Source organism: Toxorhynchites rutilus, chromosome 2 (assembly GCF_029784135.1).
Source record: "Toxorhynchites rutilus septentrionalis strain SRP chromosome 2, ASM2978413v1, whole genome shotgun sequence".
In the NCBI taxonomy this organism is placed as follows: domain Eukaryota; kingdom Metazoa; phylum Arthropoda; class Insecta; order Diptera; family Culicidae; genus Toxorhynchites; species Toxorhynchites rutilus.
Genome location: NC_073745.1, coordinates 253331959 through 253349363, shown reverse-complemented (window position 1 = coordinate 253349363; position 17405 = coordinate 253331959). Strand labels below are relative to the sequence as shown.

The 17405-nt window shown below is 35.6% G+C and overlaps 1 protein-coding gene across 4 annotated transcripts in view; it reads left to right on the top strand.

Annotated features, from left to right (window-relative positions):
• LOC129771956 (UDP-N-acetylglucosamine--peptide N-acetylglucosaminyltransferase 110 kDa subunit) overlaps window positions 1-17405 on the top strand; it is a 44757-nt gene that overhangs the window by 16816 nt on the left and 10536 nt on the right. For all 4 annotated transcript variants that reach the window (XM_055776119.1, XM_055776117.1, XM_055776118.1 and 1 more), the window contains exon 6: window positions 10352-10548. In XM_055776119.1, coding sequence (XP_055632094.1) covers window positions 10352-10548 — 197 coding nt within the window. The remainder of the gene's footprint in view (window positions 1-10351; window positions 10549-17405) is intronic.

The window sequence follows — 17405 nt, the reverse complement described above, 5'->3', positions numbered from 1 at the left end:
CATTAAATACGACAGAAGAAGAAAAACGTCGTGTGCTTCACACAGTCAATCTTTTCATCTATACCATGACATTATTCAAAATTTCGATGGAAAGATTAACCATGTAGTAAGGCTCTCTACAAAACAGAGCACACTAATTTGTACCTTTTACTCGATGCAAGAAACCATACCTTGTAAGATAACGATTAAGTTGCATGAAAGTATGCTGCTTGTTGCATTGTGGGAGAATGTGAGCGGTGAGTAAAATTGGAAAACCTACCTTTTTTACTCGTTACATTGTTTACTTATTACCTGAGAGAGAGGAGCCAGCTGAATGACAGATAGTTTGTTTTCTTCTTATTCTTTTTACGCATTCTCATCAAGAAAATTCCAAACTGACAATTTCAATCAAGCAAGTTGTTGTCATTCATTTATGAGAAAAGTGTTCAAACTTGACGTGAACCTTTGTTAGTGAGTACATTTGTGCGTTTTATCCCCGATTTGATTTTTGACATAGGACTGCGTATAACAGGAGTATATGGGGGGTAAAAATTTGAACACTGATCATGTAGGAAATAATAAAAGATGTACCAGGTCAGCCCACATCATGGCTTCTAGCAGCATCGGCCCATTCAAACATTTTTTTACTTTTGATAATTTCGATATACAGGTAAACTTCGATATAACGTACATTTCACTTTCAAAATTGTACGTTGTATCAAATTGTACGTTATATCGAAGCAGAATAAAGTACTCACAAACGTAGTCTATAATACATTATTGTGTTGCTGTTTTAGTAAAGTTAATGAATAACTTCAATCAGAAGACGAAGCCAGCCTTTCTCATGATGTTTCCCTTCGTACTGTTGATTAAAGCTGGATTCATTTAGAATCCGGAATCACAAAACCAGCTGTATTTCGGGATTGATTGAAAGTACAAAACTTGTTTTAACATCACAATACAGATAATTCATTGTTCTATCAGGAAAAATTTTTTGAAAAATCTTTTCCTTTACATTTTGGAAATGTGTACGTTATATCGAGGTAAAATGTACGTTATATCGAGTGACGTTATATCGAGGGTACGTTATAACGAGGGTACGTTATATCGAAGTTTCCCTGTAGTTGTCCTAAAGAATTATTTCTATGTTTTCTAAAACAAAATCCAAATTAGATGCAAACTGACTTTTATGATTTGTTTGTCGGTGGAGATCTCGAGTGAATTTATGGGTGTTTTGGGCCCATTTGTGACTTTTTCCGATCGTTCAGTTCAGTTTTCGCGAATTCTTGTATTCTTTCACTGGTTCCAGGTTGATCTATTGCTGCAAGCTCGACGAATCGATTTTTGCATTGTGGGCGATGATTGTCTATCTCCGATGCAATTTGAATATGCAGCGTACACCCACGTTTTTTACGCGGTTTTTTTACGCGGATAGTGATGTCTAAATTTTTCATTTATTCGATTATCGATTAATCGTTGGGGCATTTTTCAATATTCGATTCATTCGAATAATTGTTTTCCAATATTCGATTAATCGAGCGAATATTTTTTTCTTGTAATAATCACGTATCACGTTGTCATTCTGGTCGCGTGGTCTATCGGGTTGTCGCTGTTAGATGGTTGGATGAAAAAATGTCGGATAAAAAAATTATATAGCCTAATTCCTAACATAAAAATGCATTAACCTTGAGAAAAATTCCTTCTTTCATTAATCGCGATTACAGTGGGAATTATTCGATGTATTCATATTTTGATTTTAAATTATTCGATACAAAATTATTCGATTATAATTTCAGATATTCGATTATTTGAATTAATCGAGCGATTAACCGACGTCTCTATACGCGGATATTCCAATTAACGCGGTTCTTTTTACGTGGATTTTCCAATTAACGCGGTTTTTTTTACGAGATACGTATCCCCGCGTAAAAAAAACCTGTGTGTATGTGGAATACATAAAATAAGAGCTAATCTTCTAATGAAAATAGCCAACATTGATTTCTCTCAGGTGCATTTTGAGGGAATTTTGTTTGTGTCCGATGGAAATAATACTAGGTTGACTAAAAAGGATGCTGTGTCTGCATTTTTAACAGGCATTCGGATGAAGATGAGAATTATACTACCAGTCTCTCGTCATCTTTGCCATGATATTCCTGCCCATCACTGATGGACCATTCATATGCAATATTTAAATTTGACATGCAGGTTTAATCAAGGAAATAGTATCACTGAAGATCCAATCGAATTGACCGATAGTGAAGGTGAACCAATAGTCTTGTCCAAAAAACTAAAAGGGTCAAGATTCTTTCTCCCCTTTATGTGTGATATAATTTGTATACCATTTCCCATATACAACATATCTGTCGCTTCCAATCAGTCTGCATAAATGTTGCGCTCGCTCTGCCCTCCCTCACAACATCCACTTCCCGTTTGTGACATTGATGAGTGAACATTTTTTGTGCGAGTGTCGAGCAGGAATGAATTGTCTTTCTCAAGATTCATTGTACTCCTAATAAGTGCTCGAAAGATGTAATCTTACGTTGATCGCACTTGATCGAAGAAATTACAAAAAGAATGTATTTGACCGCAGTATTTGATAAACTCTTTCTGAAAAGAACTGGATTTGATTTGCTGAAAACACTATCTTGTTTTCTCTCGTGTTGTGCGTTATGTGTGGCGATGGTAGTTTTTTTCGAAGCTGCTGCTGATTTCTATGAGTTCGGCGTTTTCGGCTTGCATGCAACGATTTTTGAGGATTTGTTTGACTTTTGCTTTCGGGCAGCCACACCAGCAGTAGCAGCAGCTTTCTTCTTGCTGGTCGCCTTCTTCACAGCAACAAGTTTGTTTTTTTTGCAGCAGTAACTGTTCCAAAATGATCTAACCGCTGTACAATTATTATTGAGTGGAGCTGGCACCTACTTATATACAGATTTTTGTGATTTCAATAGCTTGCTTTCAAAACAATTTTTGAGTTATTGAAACAAGTTTTTGGATCAATAAGTAGCACACATATAACGCGTAAACATTTTATCTTTCAAATGAAGCGGTTATCATACCATTTCTTTTAACCGGCGAAGAGGGTTTATTGCTCAAAATCCGGTTTTTTTAATGTAACACTCTCGTTCTCGAAGCTTTGAACCTACACCCAAGTATAGAAATGAAAGATGTAGTCCGACGTCAACATTATTTTCACATAAAATGTCATGTCATGTTGAAATTTTCTACATATTTCAATACTTCCCCTTGGTTCACCGTGACTGGTTCGCGCTGACATAAGGGTGATCACAACAAACGCGAGCTGGCTCCTCTCTCTCAGCTTATTACTATTCCAACCATACCAGGTGTGCGAGTTGAAGTCGTACGGATGATGTTTTAGATGTTGCCAGCAGGGTTGTGTGCATTCTTTCGGTTTGATGTATATGTATTTTTTTTTTCATTTGACATTAAACATCAAACATATGTTGTGTTGTTCTGCAAAAAACAATGTAACAATTATGGTTATTCAAACTATCAAAAATCTCGTTCCGAATAAAGAGCATTTGACGAATTTCATGCCAATTCGACTGATTATTATTAGAAAAAATATTTAAAAAACAAAAAATAACGTACTTTTTCAAATTCTCATTAAAAATTATATGAATAGCCCCATACAATAACCAACAATCCACTTCTATGGGAAAAGAGTTTGTCTAACAACAGTTACTACTAATGTTTAATTTGTAACATTTTTGTGTTGAAATTCTAGCGATTGACATGTTCTGTAAACTCTTTTCTATTTAGAAACATGTCAACATGTCTCAAGTAGGTTAGAAATATTGTATCGCGGGAAAATATCGGTATACACCCATACCTCGCATTACGGCCTAGATACGTTTCACGAAATTCGGCCGCAAAGCGAAAAGCCGTATAAGGAATCAATTATTATAATACAAATTTATACAAATTCAATCAGGTCAGTTCCAAATTTGTTAAATATGTAACATTGTTTATCATTCAAAATACATTTTATGCTTTCATTGTTATTTCATTTTAATCAAAAATTAAATTCATTTAAATCAAAAATACATACAATACATACAACATACATACATAAAAACCAACAATAATCTATAAACAAAAATGAAACAACTTCATGTTACATGGAATATGTGTATGTATACATTCCTAATTTGTATGTTGCTTAAGTTATTGTCTCGCAAATATTTTTTTCACTTCTGTACAAAAGTGATTTTTGAACCAATCCTCATTTTTTTTGTCGTTATAACGAAACATTTCAGGCCGTAAATCGAAAACGTGCATGAATTGAAGAGGGCCGTTATAGCGAAATGCCGTATAAAGAGCGGCCGTATAGCGAGGTATGGGTGTAAATGCCTCTCAGAGAAAAAGGGTAATTTCTATTATAAATTTATTTTTTTCGTTTTCATTTTTTGAAATTTATTCTGAGATTATTGTAATGGGGCGAAGTCCCCATTTAACGAGGATAAGGAATCAAGTCGCCAGGATGACGCGATCCTAGTCGAACGAGTTTTTTTTCGACTCGATTATATCAATGGGCATTTTTATCACGTCTCGTTTGTATCACGCTCGATTTTATCACTGAAAATGTTTCGTTTTTCGAAACATTAGAAATAATTTGGAAATTTCAATTTATCGTTGAATTATTGATCAAACCGTTTCTCCAGATTCTTCATTGAAGGAATCAGTGATACAGTATTCTATTTCGTCAATTATTGAAATTTAATTAGAATGTAACCAGTGATTATTTTTTATGACAATGTTTGCGAATTGAAGTATTTATTTATTCCTTTGGAACTACGGGACGTGAATCGAGTCGTTGGTATGTTTAAATAAGTGTGTGCTTTGACTAGTTAACGGTATCCGACTTGTACGCTATAGGAAGTGACCACTTCCATACCAAAACTTACGTGACCTGAGAAGGAAGTTTGACATAAAAGATAATAATTTATTTATGTTCAAAACACTAAAAAAAGATTCACTTGCAAACTAAAAAAATCAAACTAAAAAACGTTGTTTTGGAGCACATGCGTCATGCGTTTTGTAGTGTCTTAATTTTGAAAAGAGTTTTGGTATTCGTAAGCTTAAAATATGGTATGTAGCGGAAGGTTTTCGGCCGATTATCGCGTAATAGATATTTTCATCCAGGTATATAAAAGTGACGAATCTAGTTTACTTTTCAAAGCATTACAACATTACATTAACTCATTGGGAAAATGCAGGAATTAATATTGGCAAAAACAAACAAAACTGCCATTGATAATAACTGGAAGGTGGAATAAACCTCGAAGTTTCAAAGATTTGTCACATCCAATGTACTACCAGGGCGAGATGAAAATGGAAGGTGGGAAGATTTTTTAAATCTGTGACGTCACAGATTTTGTTTATGTATGTTACTTTTCTTATAATAGTCCACTACATAGGAAAAGTGTTGTTATTAAAAGTAAAAATAAGCAAATGAAATGAACTAGTTTTAGCGTTAAAAATCATAAGGGCCCGACATTTTAACAGAACAAAGTCAGTCACAATCTTTTGTTCCTTTGACGGATACACATTTGACAGTGCATGGGAAAAAAGTTTGCAAGTTTTTTCATGTAAAATCAACTTGAAAAATAAATTTATTTGACTCCGTATGACTTAGATTGAGACGAAAAGTTTTCCGCTTGAGTCTTATTTTTAGAAGACAGAAGTTTTCAGCACTCTAAGAGCCCCCGCAGACTGCAGACTGACTTGTCGATCGATAGTTCGGTCGGCTTCTTAATCAGTACGGAGAGGTATGCATGTGCGCACATTATACCGATTCAGTTGGGTCGGTTTTTGCATCAGTAGGTCGATCCGAACAAACTGTCGGTTGAAAAAAAGTCTCTAGTGTGCGGGGGCTCTAATTGTGAAAAAAGTACAGTAGAACCCCGATTATCCGCGGAATAGTCTGGCTAGTTCCGTGAAAATCCGTGAAACTCGTCTAAAGGCGTTGGGCTGTAGAGGGTTAAGGCTGTCTAATATCCATGATGTTTTTCCTAGCCTACTTGTGACCTTACATTTTTTCAGAGCGGTTGTTTCTGTTGCAGTTTTTTTTGGACCGTTTTTTCCGGGAACCCTTTCGATGTATGGATGACTAGTTGGTTATTGTATGGACTATTCAATTTTTTTTTCGTTTTAGTGAAAATAATTTTTTTTATTTCTAAATTTAAAAAAAAATATTTTGAATGGAACTTTGAATAGTTTCCTACATTTTCTTCTGTGACCAAATTTTGTAGGTCATATACTTTTCAGGTTAGAAATTCAAAAATGGTCTAATTTTTTGGAGATTTTGAGTATGCAAAGTCGCTTAAATAACCTGTGACATCCAAAACATTCGCCCCTCGAAGGTGGCCGAATAGGGACTTGCTTGAGACCAAAGAGAGAGAGACCTGCACTGCCCATGTTTGCATAGGAGACGTAATCACCAACATCATTAGTGTTGGGAATACGCAATTTTGTTGTTTTTTTTGCCTACAGGCGTGACCATGCAAATTTCCAATTGAATAATCTGTCCAGTTGAAGGATATTATCGGCAAAACGAGGGCCTAGGAGATTTTGCGGATTAAAACATATTTTTTCCATTTGGAAAACGCTTACGTCTATTTATGCGGACAATGAATCGTTTCAATGAACATTTGTTCGCATAGTAAGACGTTATCACCATGTTGGGAAATGGGTCAAAAAAGGTAGTTTTCAAACTTTTTGTTGAATGAGTAAATTCGAGTAAAACACAATTCTGATTACGTAGAAATGTTCTCTAATGATGAACACTCGTAAGTGTTCAAGGAATTATTGAATAATATGAATTTTTTCACTGAACTACGATTAAATGAAAGTGAAAGTGAAATGAAAATGAAGCGAAAGTGATGGTTTTGTTCTTTATTGCAAAACATTGTACCCGTAATTTTTATCATTAGGGTAATCATTTCCATTTTAGGGTTGCCCAAAAAATAATTTTTTCCCATTTTTTCAAAAAAAAATTTTTTTTTAATTCATAACTTTTGAACTGCTGTACCGATTTGGATGATCTACATATCAAATTAAATAGGTGACCATTTCCAATTTAGGGTGGTCCGAAAGATCATTTCTTTCTCATTTTTCCAAAAAATACTATTTTAACTGCTGCACCGATTCAGATTGTACTTGCAGAAATATTGGTCTTTTAATTATTGATTTTTTTATAGTTTACATTGTCTCGTTACCAAGGGCGCTATATTTTTAATATTTTTACTTGAAAGCTTAGTTTTTTTCAGATAACATCCAAAATTCAGTGATACGCTATTCTGTGTTATTGAGTTATGATTTTTCAAAATTAAACGATGGTCCCAAAAATCATTTTTCCCTTTTTTTCCAAAATGACTTTTTTTCAATTCATAACTTTTAAACTACCGGGCCGATTCAGATTATCGATATACCAATTTGAAGCCACATGAAATACCACATTTGCATAGAAATTGGATTCTAATCGCATAGATGTCGTCCAGTTGCATAGGAATATTGAACAAAAACTGAAAACATTCTAACTTTGCAAAATCACTCGAAAACGAAAAAAAACACTTCTCTGATATTGTCTGATATGTTATGTAAAAAACCTCAGCTTTCAAGAAAAAGTACAGAAAACATGGTGACCTTCTTTGTGTAACCATGTAAGCTATGAAAAACAATTGCAATCAATAATTATGAAAACAACATCGGTTTTTTTTCAAGTGTGATGTTTTTCAAACAAAACTAGCTGATTGGCTCAAATGTGATATATCGATCATCTAAATCGGTCCAGTAGTTATGAAGTTATGAATTATTAAAAAAGATCATTTTTGGAAAAAAGGGGGAAAGTTGATTTTTTGGACCTTTATAAAATGGGAGGGTTCACCCTGATGAAAACAATTAAAAAAACGGGTCTAATATTTTACGATGAGGAATAAAACTACCAATTTTCATGAAAATCTTACAATCACTATATTGGTTTGGATATGGAATTCAATTTTGTTCTTGACCCATTCTCACCCCCCTCTCAGTGTAAATATAAGATTATTTCGAAAATATTGAAATTCGAAAAAAATTTTTTTTCTGATGTGTTATTTGATGGCTATATTTACACATCAAACTTTGATGAATTATTAAATAATAACTATTTGTACTACAGTTGAGAATTATGCATTGGAAATTGTGGAAATATGTCTCCTATTTAACGGCTCACAGCTTTCAAAAATATTCGCAATATTTGTCAAGGTATTACTAATAGTAACTTTCTCCATTTTTGGCCCAATTTCACTCCCATAATCCATTTTCACCCCCATCGATGATAGTTATAACATTAAAAAACGCAATTGCTTCTCTTTGTTCATCGCAGTGCAGTGTACAGAAAATAGTAATTATATGAGCAGTGTTTCAATGGTTTCTTATATTCATCTATTAGGTAACACTAACTAATAAGACACTATCTTGACAGGCATGTTTGGACTCTACGAAGAATGTGATTCACATGTAGATTTGGCTTATAGCTCATACTACTTATAATTGTTGATTTTCGAACGATGTTTGAAAGCTGTATGGAACTACGTCTGTTATGCGGACAAACAGTGATTTTTCGGAAAGGTTTTTCGAAATTGCTCAAATGTTGTCGAATAAAAAATGTTTGTTTGCATGTTGAGCAAATGTATTACATTGCGTAGAATGCAAAACGGCGAAAAAGTCGATTTTGTTCATTGTCGCTTGCGTCTCCTATACAAACATGGGCAGTGCATCGTTCATTGACTTGAGGACAACAGAATCGCACGCTTCTAGCTATAGATATTGTTAGCAAGTTCCTTTTAGGGTTGGATGAGTAGAAGAGGCCAAGTCGTTCACAAACTGCAAGTTTTTAGGACTCAACTTTCTGACTGGATCGAGAAAAAAACTGAAATATCGACAACCCTGCTTGTGAATGTATGTTTTATGTTATTACTGTTAGCTGCTGCTTCAAGATTTTAAAAGGTATGATTCGGTCACTCCGTGCTATCGTTCAAAATGTAATAACTAATGATAATTTTGCGTTATTTTATTATCAGTTTGCTTTACAAGAACAAGTCAGCAGAATAACATGATTATTTCATTGATTCTCCAATCACAGGGTTCTGCGAAATCTGCCATACAGAATCTTCCAGCCAACTAATGACGCGTGACTCTTCAATGCATCGATCTTACTGCTTACTCATTAACAATTTGTGAAATCGAAATATTCTTTGAATTATAGTACATTGAGTTAAAAGTAATATTTTCATAAATTTATAGCTGTTTAGGAAAAATATACAACATCCCTTTTATTTTGATGCTACTGTCGATTTGTCGCCGTACGCAATGATTGCAACATCTAGTCCGTCACAACGTATATCGGTGTTCTCTTTGAAATTCGGATGGGAATTCCCTGAGCCTTGCTATACCCGTCAACAAAGCACATGGATTCCCGATATATTTCATATTTTCCTCTTCATTCCAGGGAAAATTTACATTGTTTTAAGAGCGAATCCAAAGAAAAGTGAATTGAAGATTTGATTAGAGGATAGGATTTTAAGCATTGTTTTTCAGTTGATTCTAAAGAACGTGGATATAACTGTCGTAATCTACTACATGCTCACTTACTACGTATAGCTTTCCGATCTTTACTTCAAAACGAGCAACTTCCTGGAACATACTCATCAGGAGCTGCCGGTACGACATTGTTTAATATTTTTCATTCTGTGATGTTTTTAAAGTTTTTCTTTTATGGGATTCCTAAAAAACTGACACTTTGGTTTATGAAAAGAGCGAATAGCCATAGAAAATTTAATTTTTATTTTTCATCTAAAAAACTAAGCTGTCAATTTTTTATTCCAAATTTGTTAAAGAAAATTACAATAATATCACAATGGTGTTAGTCATTCTAGAAGGAGAATTGGCCCTAGAAGTCACTCTTGTTGGTACCATGTTTCTCTTTTTTTTCTCCCTTTCAGATGGTCCAATCGAATCGAAGGGAAAACATTCATAATTAGTTGTCTATTTTTTTATATACAACTCTGAGGTTTTTTCGTTAGTTCCTGTTCGTCGGAAATAGGGTTTAAATAATTGAATCAACTGATCGTTTTCATTTTTCATTTTATTTCATTTCGTACTGCCGGCCACATCAATGATAATTGTACTAATAAATGTTTCTCTTTGTTTTTTTTTTCGTTTTTCCTCCCACCTACCCATCATAACCCTATGAAAATCCTTTCCACTTCGGAATATCGCAAAACTCTGTATCATATCCGTGGATCAAACATGTGAAATCTACTCGAAACAATTTCAAAACATCACACAAACATAACATATGTATGTATAGGCATGTTATCTGAAGGCGATCGAAACCCGGCCGGACTTTGCCGTTGCCTGGAGCAATCTGGGTTGCGTGTTCAACGCCCAGGGAGAAATCTGGCTCGCAATTCATCACTTCGAGAAAGCGGTGGCGTTGGATCCGAACTTTCTGGACGCTTACATCAACCTGGGTAATGTGCTGAAGGAGGCTCGGATTTTCGACCGGTAAGCGAACTTTTTTTTTAGTTTTGGAAATAAGACAATTCGCGAATCATGCCGAAAATATACAACTCAAGTTCGGTCATTAACTTTTTTTTTTGAAAGACAGTACAAATAGATCTGTTAACACTTTCATCTGTTGACCAATAGATCTGAGATTTGAAACATGCCTTTATCTCTGCCACGATTCAAAAAAGACCCACGGTTCTTTTATGAGCCGTGGCTCTTTTTGAACCGCGGTTCATTTAAGAGCCGTTCATCTGAGAACCACGGTTCAAAAAAGAACTGAGGTTCATAAGAGAACCGTGTTTCTTTTAAGAGCCGACTTATTGATAAAGAACCGTGAATCGTACGCTCGTTCTGACGAACCGTGGCTCGCGGCAGTGCGGAAGAAATATATGTTTCCCATGCTGCTTTTTAAGCGGTTTCATTTAACTGTTTGTATGTTTGAAAATTTTGGCGGATTACATATTTTCTCGAAACCCCAGAAATATGGGTATTCAATGAAAGGACTTGACTAGTAGGACACAGTTATTTATGTAAAATGGAAATCCAAGATGGCGGCCGTTACAAACTGGCAGACAACTAATTTCGTCAAAACCCCATCAATATGGGTATCAAATGAAAGGACTTGACTAGTAGGACACAGTTATTTATGTAAAACGGAGATCCAAGATGGCGGCCGTTACAAAATGGCAGACAACATATTTCGTCAAAACCCCATCAATATGGGTATCAAATGAAAGGACTTGCCTAGTAGATCACAGTTATTTATGATTAATCCAACCCGCATATGGGTATCGAATGAAATGATTTGACTAATATAAAATAGTTAATAATGCAAACATTCTATTCGAAATATTTTAAAAACGTTTGGGATATAAAACGAGAGAAAACTGTTATATTCTGCCGACTAACATTCGACATGATTAACATTATATGGATCAAGTGAAATCAGTTCTAGTGATTATAAAAAAGCTCTGCATGAATTGATTTCGGAGCTGGTAAAGCGATCTACAAATCTTGAGTCAGACGAATTAGTAGCCTAACAAATACTGATAGATCCTCGCTTCAAGCAGCAAGGTTTTGGGGATAACAGAAAGTACAACTATGCACACCAGTCGTTGATAAGGATGCTAAAAATGACATCCATAGAATACATACCTACGAAACTACCATAAATCGTTGGTGATGAAGCGCTGTCATCTGTATGGGATGAGTTTGATGCATTGCTTGGCAATCTTCGATCCTCACATGATCCAAAAGCTGCTGCAACATCTATTGTAGATAAACATTTAGTGGAACCACATTTGTGAGGGAGTTTTTCCGAAAGCAAGACAAGTTTGCAGTGAGAAATGTAGTAGACTTTTATCAGATAACATTGAAAAGATAATGTTTATAAATAGAAAAAAATAAAGATGAATGAAAATATATCAGAGAAAACCTTCAGTAAAGTAATATTTTTACTTTTCTCTGCACTGAGTATTGTTTTAAACCTTATTTTTTACGTCTTCCATTCTTTACATATCCGCATAAACCAGTTCTTGAAAAGAGCCGACGAGCCGCTCAAATGAGCCGGCTCTTTTCATCGAGCGCACGACTCTGAGCCGCTCACTGAAATGAACCGTTTCGCCCATCTCTACATTAGATAATGAAAATCCAAATTCAACATGGCCAATTACTTTTATTCATACAACTCTCGAATAGAGCAATTTCATCCCAAATCACCTGGGTGCTGACCCGACCCTCTACGATTTTTTTGAAAATTTGTACAAATGATGCAAACTACCCAAAATTACAATTTTCATTATTATATGACCAATTTAAATTACGACTGATTTTTTTAAAGGGCGTAATTAAAATGATTGATCTTTCTTTAAAAAACTCAAAAACCATCTAGCTTAAAAAGCAGATGGCTGATTAAAGTATGGTGATTGACAAAGTTATTGGAAAATCAATAAACCGTTTGAGAAAAATCACATTTTGAATGTACTGTTAAAAATCATTCTCAAAAATTAAATTTAATACTAAAAAAGTTCAATAATAGTTTAATACTAAAAGTAAGTTCTTCTAATATCTAACATATCGTCCAGGTCTTCACTTGCGTATAGTTCCTCAATATCCGAATCGGAACTCGATGAGATTACACTCGAAACTTTTCTTCTAACGCTTCGCACTATTTCGTTGTCACTACTTCCCTCGCTTTCATATTTACTCTTAGGCCATCCGGCGAACATTTTGAGGATGAAAAAACACATGTGTGCGTCTATGAAAAAAAAAACTTTGTGGGCCTATCCGAGTTGTGCAATTATTATTCTCTTTCTCCAAAAAAAACTTGCAACTTGCTTCTTCTTTTAGCTTTTTATCTACCAAGCGCAAAAAACAATGAATCACGTAAAAAGTCGGAGTAGCCAAATGTGATATAGTTTTTGACGATTATTTTCCCACGAAAGTGACATATGATCTTGGTATGATATATTCACAGAATCTTCGCAATCGATTGAACAGAATATTTCATATTCTCCGATAAAATTGTGGTTATTAATCATCATCGAATATAGTATGTAGAACAAGTACGTACGGTTGAATTTCATCCTTTATTATCATTGGCAACACTGTACAATTGACTGAAAAAATATTTTTTATAAGTTTTCTAATCAGCAGTCGGTTGATTTCATTCAGATTCAACAGAAAAGTAGTCCTGAATCGAACCCGATGTCATTATTATCGTTGCCCGCTTATTTCTCTAGCGAACCGAGAGTTGAAACCCGACCGCAAGAAACCCGACCGAATCGTGCTGGGCGACGAAAGTGATAATCGAGTTGAAACCTTTAAAGTTTACCTTTGTGCTAGAGCGATTTCTACCTTCAATATCCAGAGGCGAACCAGCCCAGAAGGCTGAAAGCCTCACAAATAAAGAATAAAAAAATACCTTTAAAATCGAAAGAATTATTTGAAAGCGACCCAACATCGAGAACCTAATCTAGATTCCAATATTGCTTATTGAAAAAAAATCAATTTCTACTTTGTTCTGAATCCATACATGACATCAAAAGAAATAACGGATTGACTCGTATTTTACCTGTCTTCAACCCAAGCGACCAATTTGCGTGATTAATACCAAGAGATATACAGAGTTTCCTAGCAACACTGTCATTCTCGATTTAGCTGCGCTTCTAAAAAATCATATTAGCTGGATGGAAGAGCATCGCATCATCTCTTTCTCCCGCTATCCCTTTCTTCCTTTCTCTCTCTCTCTATGTATCACCGCTGGTGTGGAAAACTCGGTCGGGAAATTGTGTTTGCCTATATTCAACTAACGCACAGCTTGGCCAAATGATCAGAGAGTAGTGTCACACTGGCGGTTAACGCATTTGGATGGATGCTGCGGTCCGTTTTTTTCGAAATAGTAGGAATCGTCAAACCTTAAGCTGAAATATTTCGTTCGCGCGCTTAATTGAGTAGAACAGAATCTATTTTTTTTGTTAAATTGGAAATGCACAAGTGTATGCATATGATATGAGATTATCTGGGATTACAATATTTATACGCCAGTTCCAGCCCATTCGTGTGAAACCATTGAATTCATGATAAAATGAAAAACGCATTGGTGGAGGTGATATGTAGTGGTTAATTGGCAAGCCAACCCGAAAGGATAAAATCATGCACGGTTTGTTGTGTGCTGCGACCCTTGTTGGGAATTATTGAAGTGTGATGATTAAATGTGAACCGAAAAAAAAACAGAAATATTTTCCAATTTGGAACGTATTGAACACGCGAACAACGACGATACCCGATACGAAACGGTGTACACGGTGGTGATATACTTGCGTCGGGACTTTTTTTCGTTTTTACGTTAAAATCATATTGCTCGAAAAATGTTGATTTGTCTTTGATGCAATTTAAAAAAAAACAATAAAAAGGAATATAAATTTTTGTTAAGAAAAAAGATTTATTTTTGGTAAAGACGTAAAATAAAAAAAAATAATTAGGACCAAATGAAAGGTAATCTTGTATTACATTTTTATGTAGTCTAACGGAACAAATGATTCGACGGAGGATCATCGATTTATGTATAGGTCATGAGTTTGAATCTCGGTCATTCTATCGATTTTTTTTCAAAAGATCATACAAAGCAAAACAAGTATTATCTAGTAGCTGTAAAAAACTCTAAAGGTGCAATTCCATCGATTTGACTTGATATATGTTACAATTTAATGGTCAACAACAATAGATATGATACTTTTTTTTTTCCAAAATATATATTTTATTAAGGCACATGTGGCGTTAGCCTGACGGGGCCGGGAGTCCAATATTTTGACAATTTTTGTCTGATATTTGTTGATACTCGCGCAAATCTTTATTTTGTTTTCCTTCTCAGCCACCGTACGTGGTATGCAATCGGGGTTGTTCATGCCCTTGGGTACGAAGGTGACCCCGTTGGCTTCGTACTTCGCTTCGAATAGTAGCACGAAGCTAGATCCGGTCAGAAGATCGTAGAACCCTCGTGTTGCTTCAACAGAGGAAGCAGATGCTTCTGTAGACACTCCTTGAGATAGATCTGCCCTTTTACAGTCTCGGTAGTCACAAGCGGCGCACTCCGTTTGCAACATAAGCAGATCGCTTGCAGAATCATGCATTTTTTGGCAAACTTTGAAAGTTTCTGCTTCCTTAATTCCTCCGGAACATCAAATTTGTGCTGGGCGGTGAAGAACAGTAGCCCCGGAAGCTCTCATCCACGATGAGAGAATGACACTTCGTCAGTATCTGGGTGTACAGTTTCCAAGTCCGTGACTTTCCCACCGTATTTAGCCGTTCGTTACGATTCGGAACCTTCTGCTCTCGAAATCTTGGACAGATTAAACTTTTTGGCCACATCCCTGACCGTAGCATTGGGATTCCGCTTACACGGCTTCACGTGACATCCATTTTGGCCGCATTTCTTCTTCCCTTTGATGCTCAGAGTTCCGTAGTAACGTTTAATAACACAACTCACCGTTGACTGCACGATTCCGAGTTGTTTTCCGTCGTCCCAATGAGAGAGTTGACTAACAAGATATTGCACCTTTATCACAGATTCAAAATCCTCTCAAACGCAAGAACTTCGACAGCATAAAAATACATTGAACAGATTTCGAGTAAGCAAACATTTTCAGGGAGGACAGAATTTGTAAGCTGCTTTACGCTTGTCTTAAACTTTGGAAAGTGCGTTTTGAGAGAGTTCTTGTTATATTTTTGCATCACCTGCGCATTATTGGCGGCACACCACTTCCGAAATCTAACCAAAACAGCACAGAATGATATATTGGCTATGCAAATTGGTGTTGCAGCAGACGGTTTCCCAGATACTACGTTACTATTTCCTGGTTGTTCCTCTTGGTTGGACACCATTTTAAAAACTAAGAGCAAGTGTAAAAAACCAAAATAGAGGCTTAGTTCTGCTCGTACACACCCACAAATTGAGAGTTTTTTTAAATGCAGGAATAAAAGAAATGCACCAAGTTTAAATTTAGATCGTAGCACCTTTTAAACCGTTCATCGCAGCTTTTCAGGTTTTTAGGGTCTTTTTTGCACTCATTGATCTGCATTTGTAAGGCATAATCCTTCTCTCCTCTTCTGCTGCGCTCTTCTCTCCTCTTCTACTGCTTCTCCTCCTCTCTTCGTTTATGTTTTTTCGCCTTCTTCATTTCGTCTTTTTCTTTTCGCTTTTTTTTCGTCTTCTCTTTACCTTCATCTTTTTGTTTTCTTCTCTTCGTCTTCTTTGCTTTTTTTTCATTTTCATCTCTTCTTTTTTTTGCCTTTTTTTCGTTTTCTTCTCTTCCTCTTCTTTGTTTTTTCGCCCTCCTTCATTTTTGTATTATTTCGCCTTCTTCTCATCGTTTTTTCTTCTATTCACCTTCTTTTTGTCTTATTCATTCTCATTCTTGTTTTCGAACGAAAAGAAAACGTTCGAAAATATGCCAAGTGTACAGTCTACCCAAGCTCAAGCTAAAGCTCAAAAAAAAGAAAACGTTCGAAAATATGCCCCATTTGTATCCTTGTTTTCGTGCGAATCAAATCCATCTATTCGAACTTTCGAAAATTGAACAATTCGAACCAATTGTCCATTTTTTTTTTACATACGAATGCGTTTTTCACCTGTTTTCCAAACGTCCCTTTTACTTGCGAATCCCGTTCGTTTGTTAAATCAGAGTTCATTTTTTTCGAATAATTCTAGGTCGTATTGTTTCTACTGCTAGATTGAAATAGAATTAATTCAGTTATTGAGAATTGAGGATATAAGTCATGAAGATTATTATTATTTCATTTAGTTTCATTTTTGTGATGTGATTCAATACCGGTCCTCGGCTGTCATCCTCGTAGTATTGATATTCATACTACTATGTTGCCGCAACCCGGAAGACACTTGCTCAATACGTTCGCCTTCCCGTCAGCGATATACAGCAGTCATTCGCTAACTGGACTTATGTTCAACCCCTTGAACAACAATTTCAAATTGATTATGGCTGCATAGATTTATACAAATTACATTCTAACTCGAGTCACTACACTCGAACTAGCGTTGCCAGAAAACATTTCATCTTCGGCAGAAAAAATGCCTTTTTGTGTCGTGGCTTCAATTCATGTCTTTGTCTCGTGGCTTCAATGCCTTTGTCTCGAGGCTTCAGTTCATACGGCACCCAATGTCCTATCTTTCGGATCATTCCCATTGCTTTTAAACGATCGGTTATGGTTTGCTGAGCTACTCCAAGTGTATCTCCATGTTCTTGTTGCCTTTGTGACGGATCTTGATCGAGTAAAGCCTCCAATACTTCATCTTCAAACTTTTTTGGCGGTCCGGAACGTTCTTCGTCTTCCAAGTC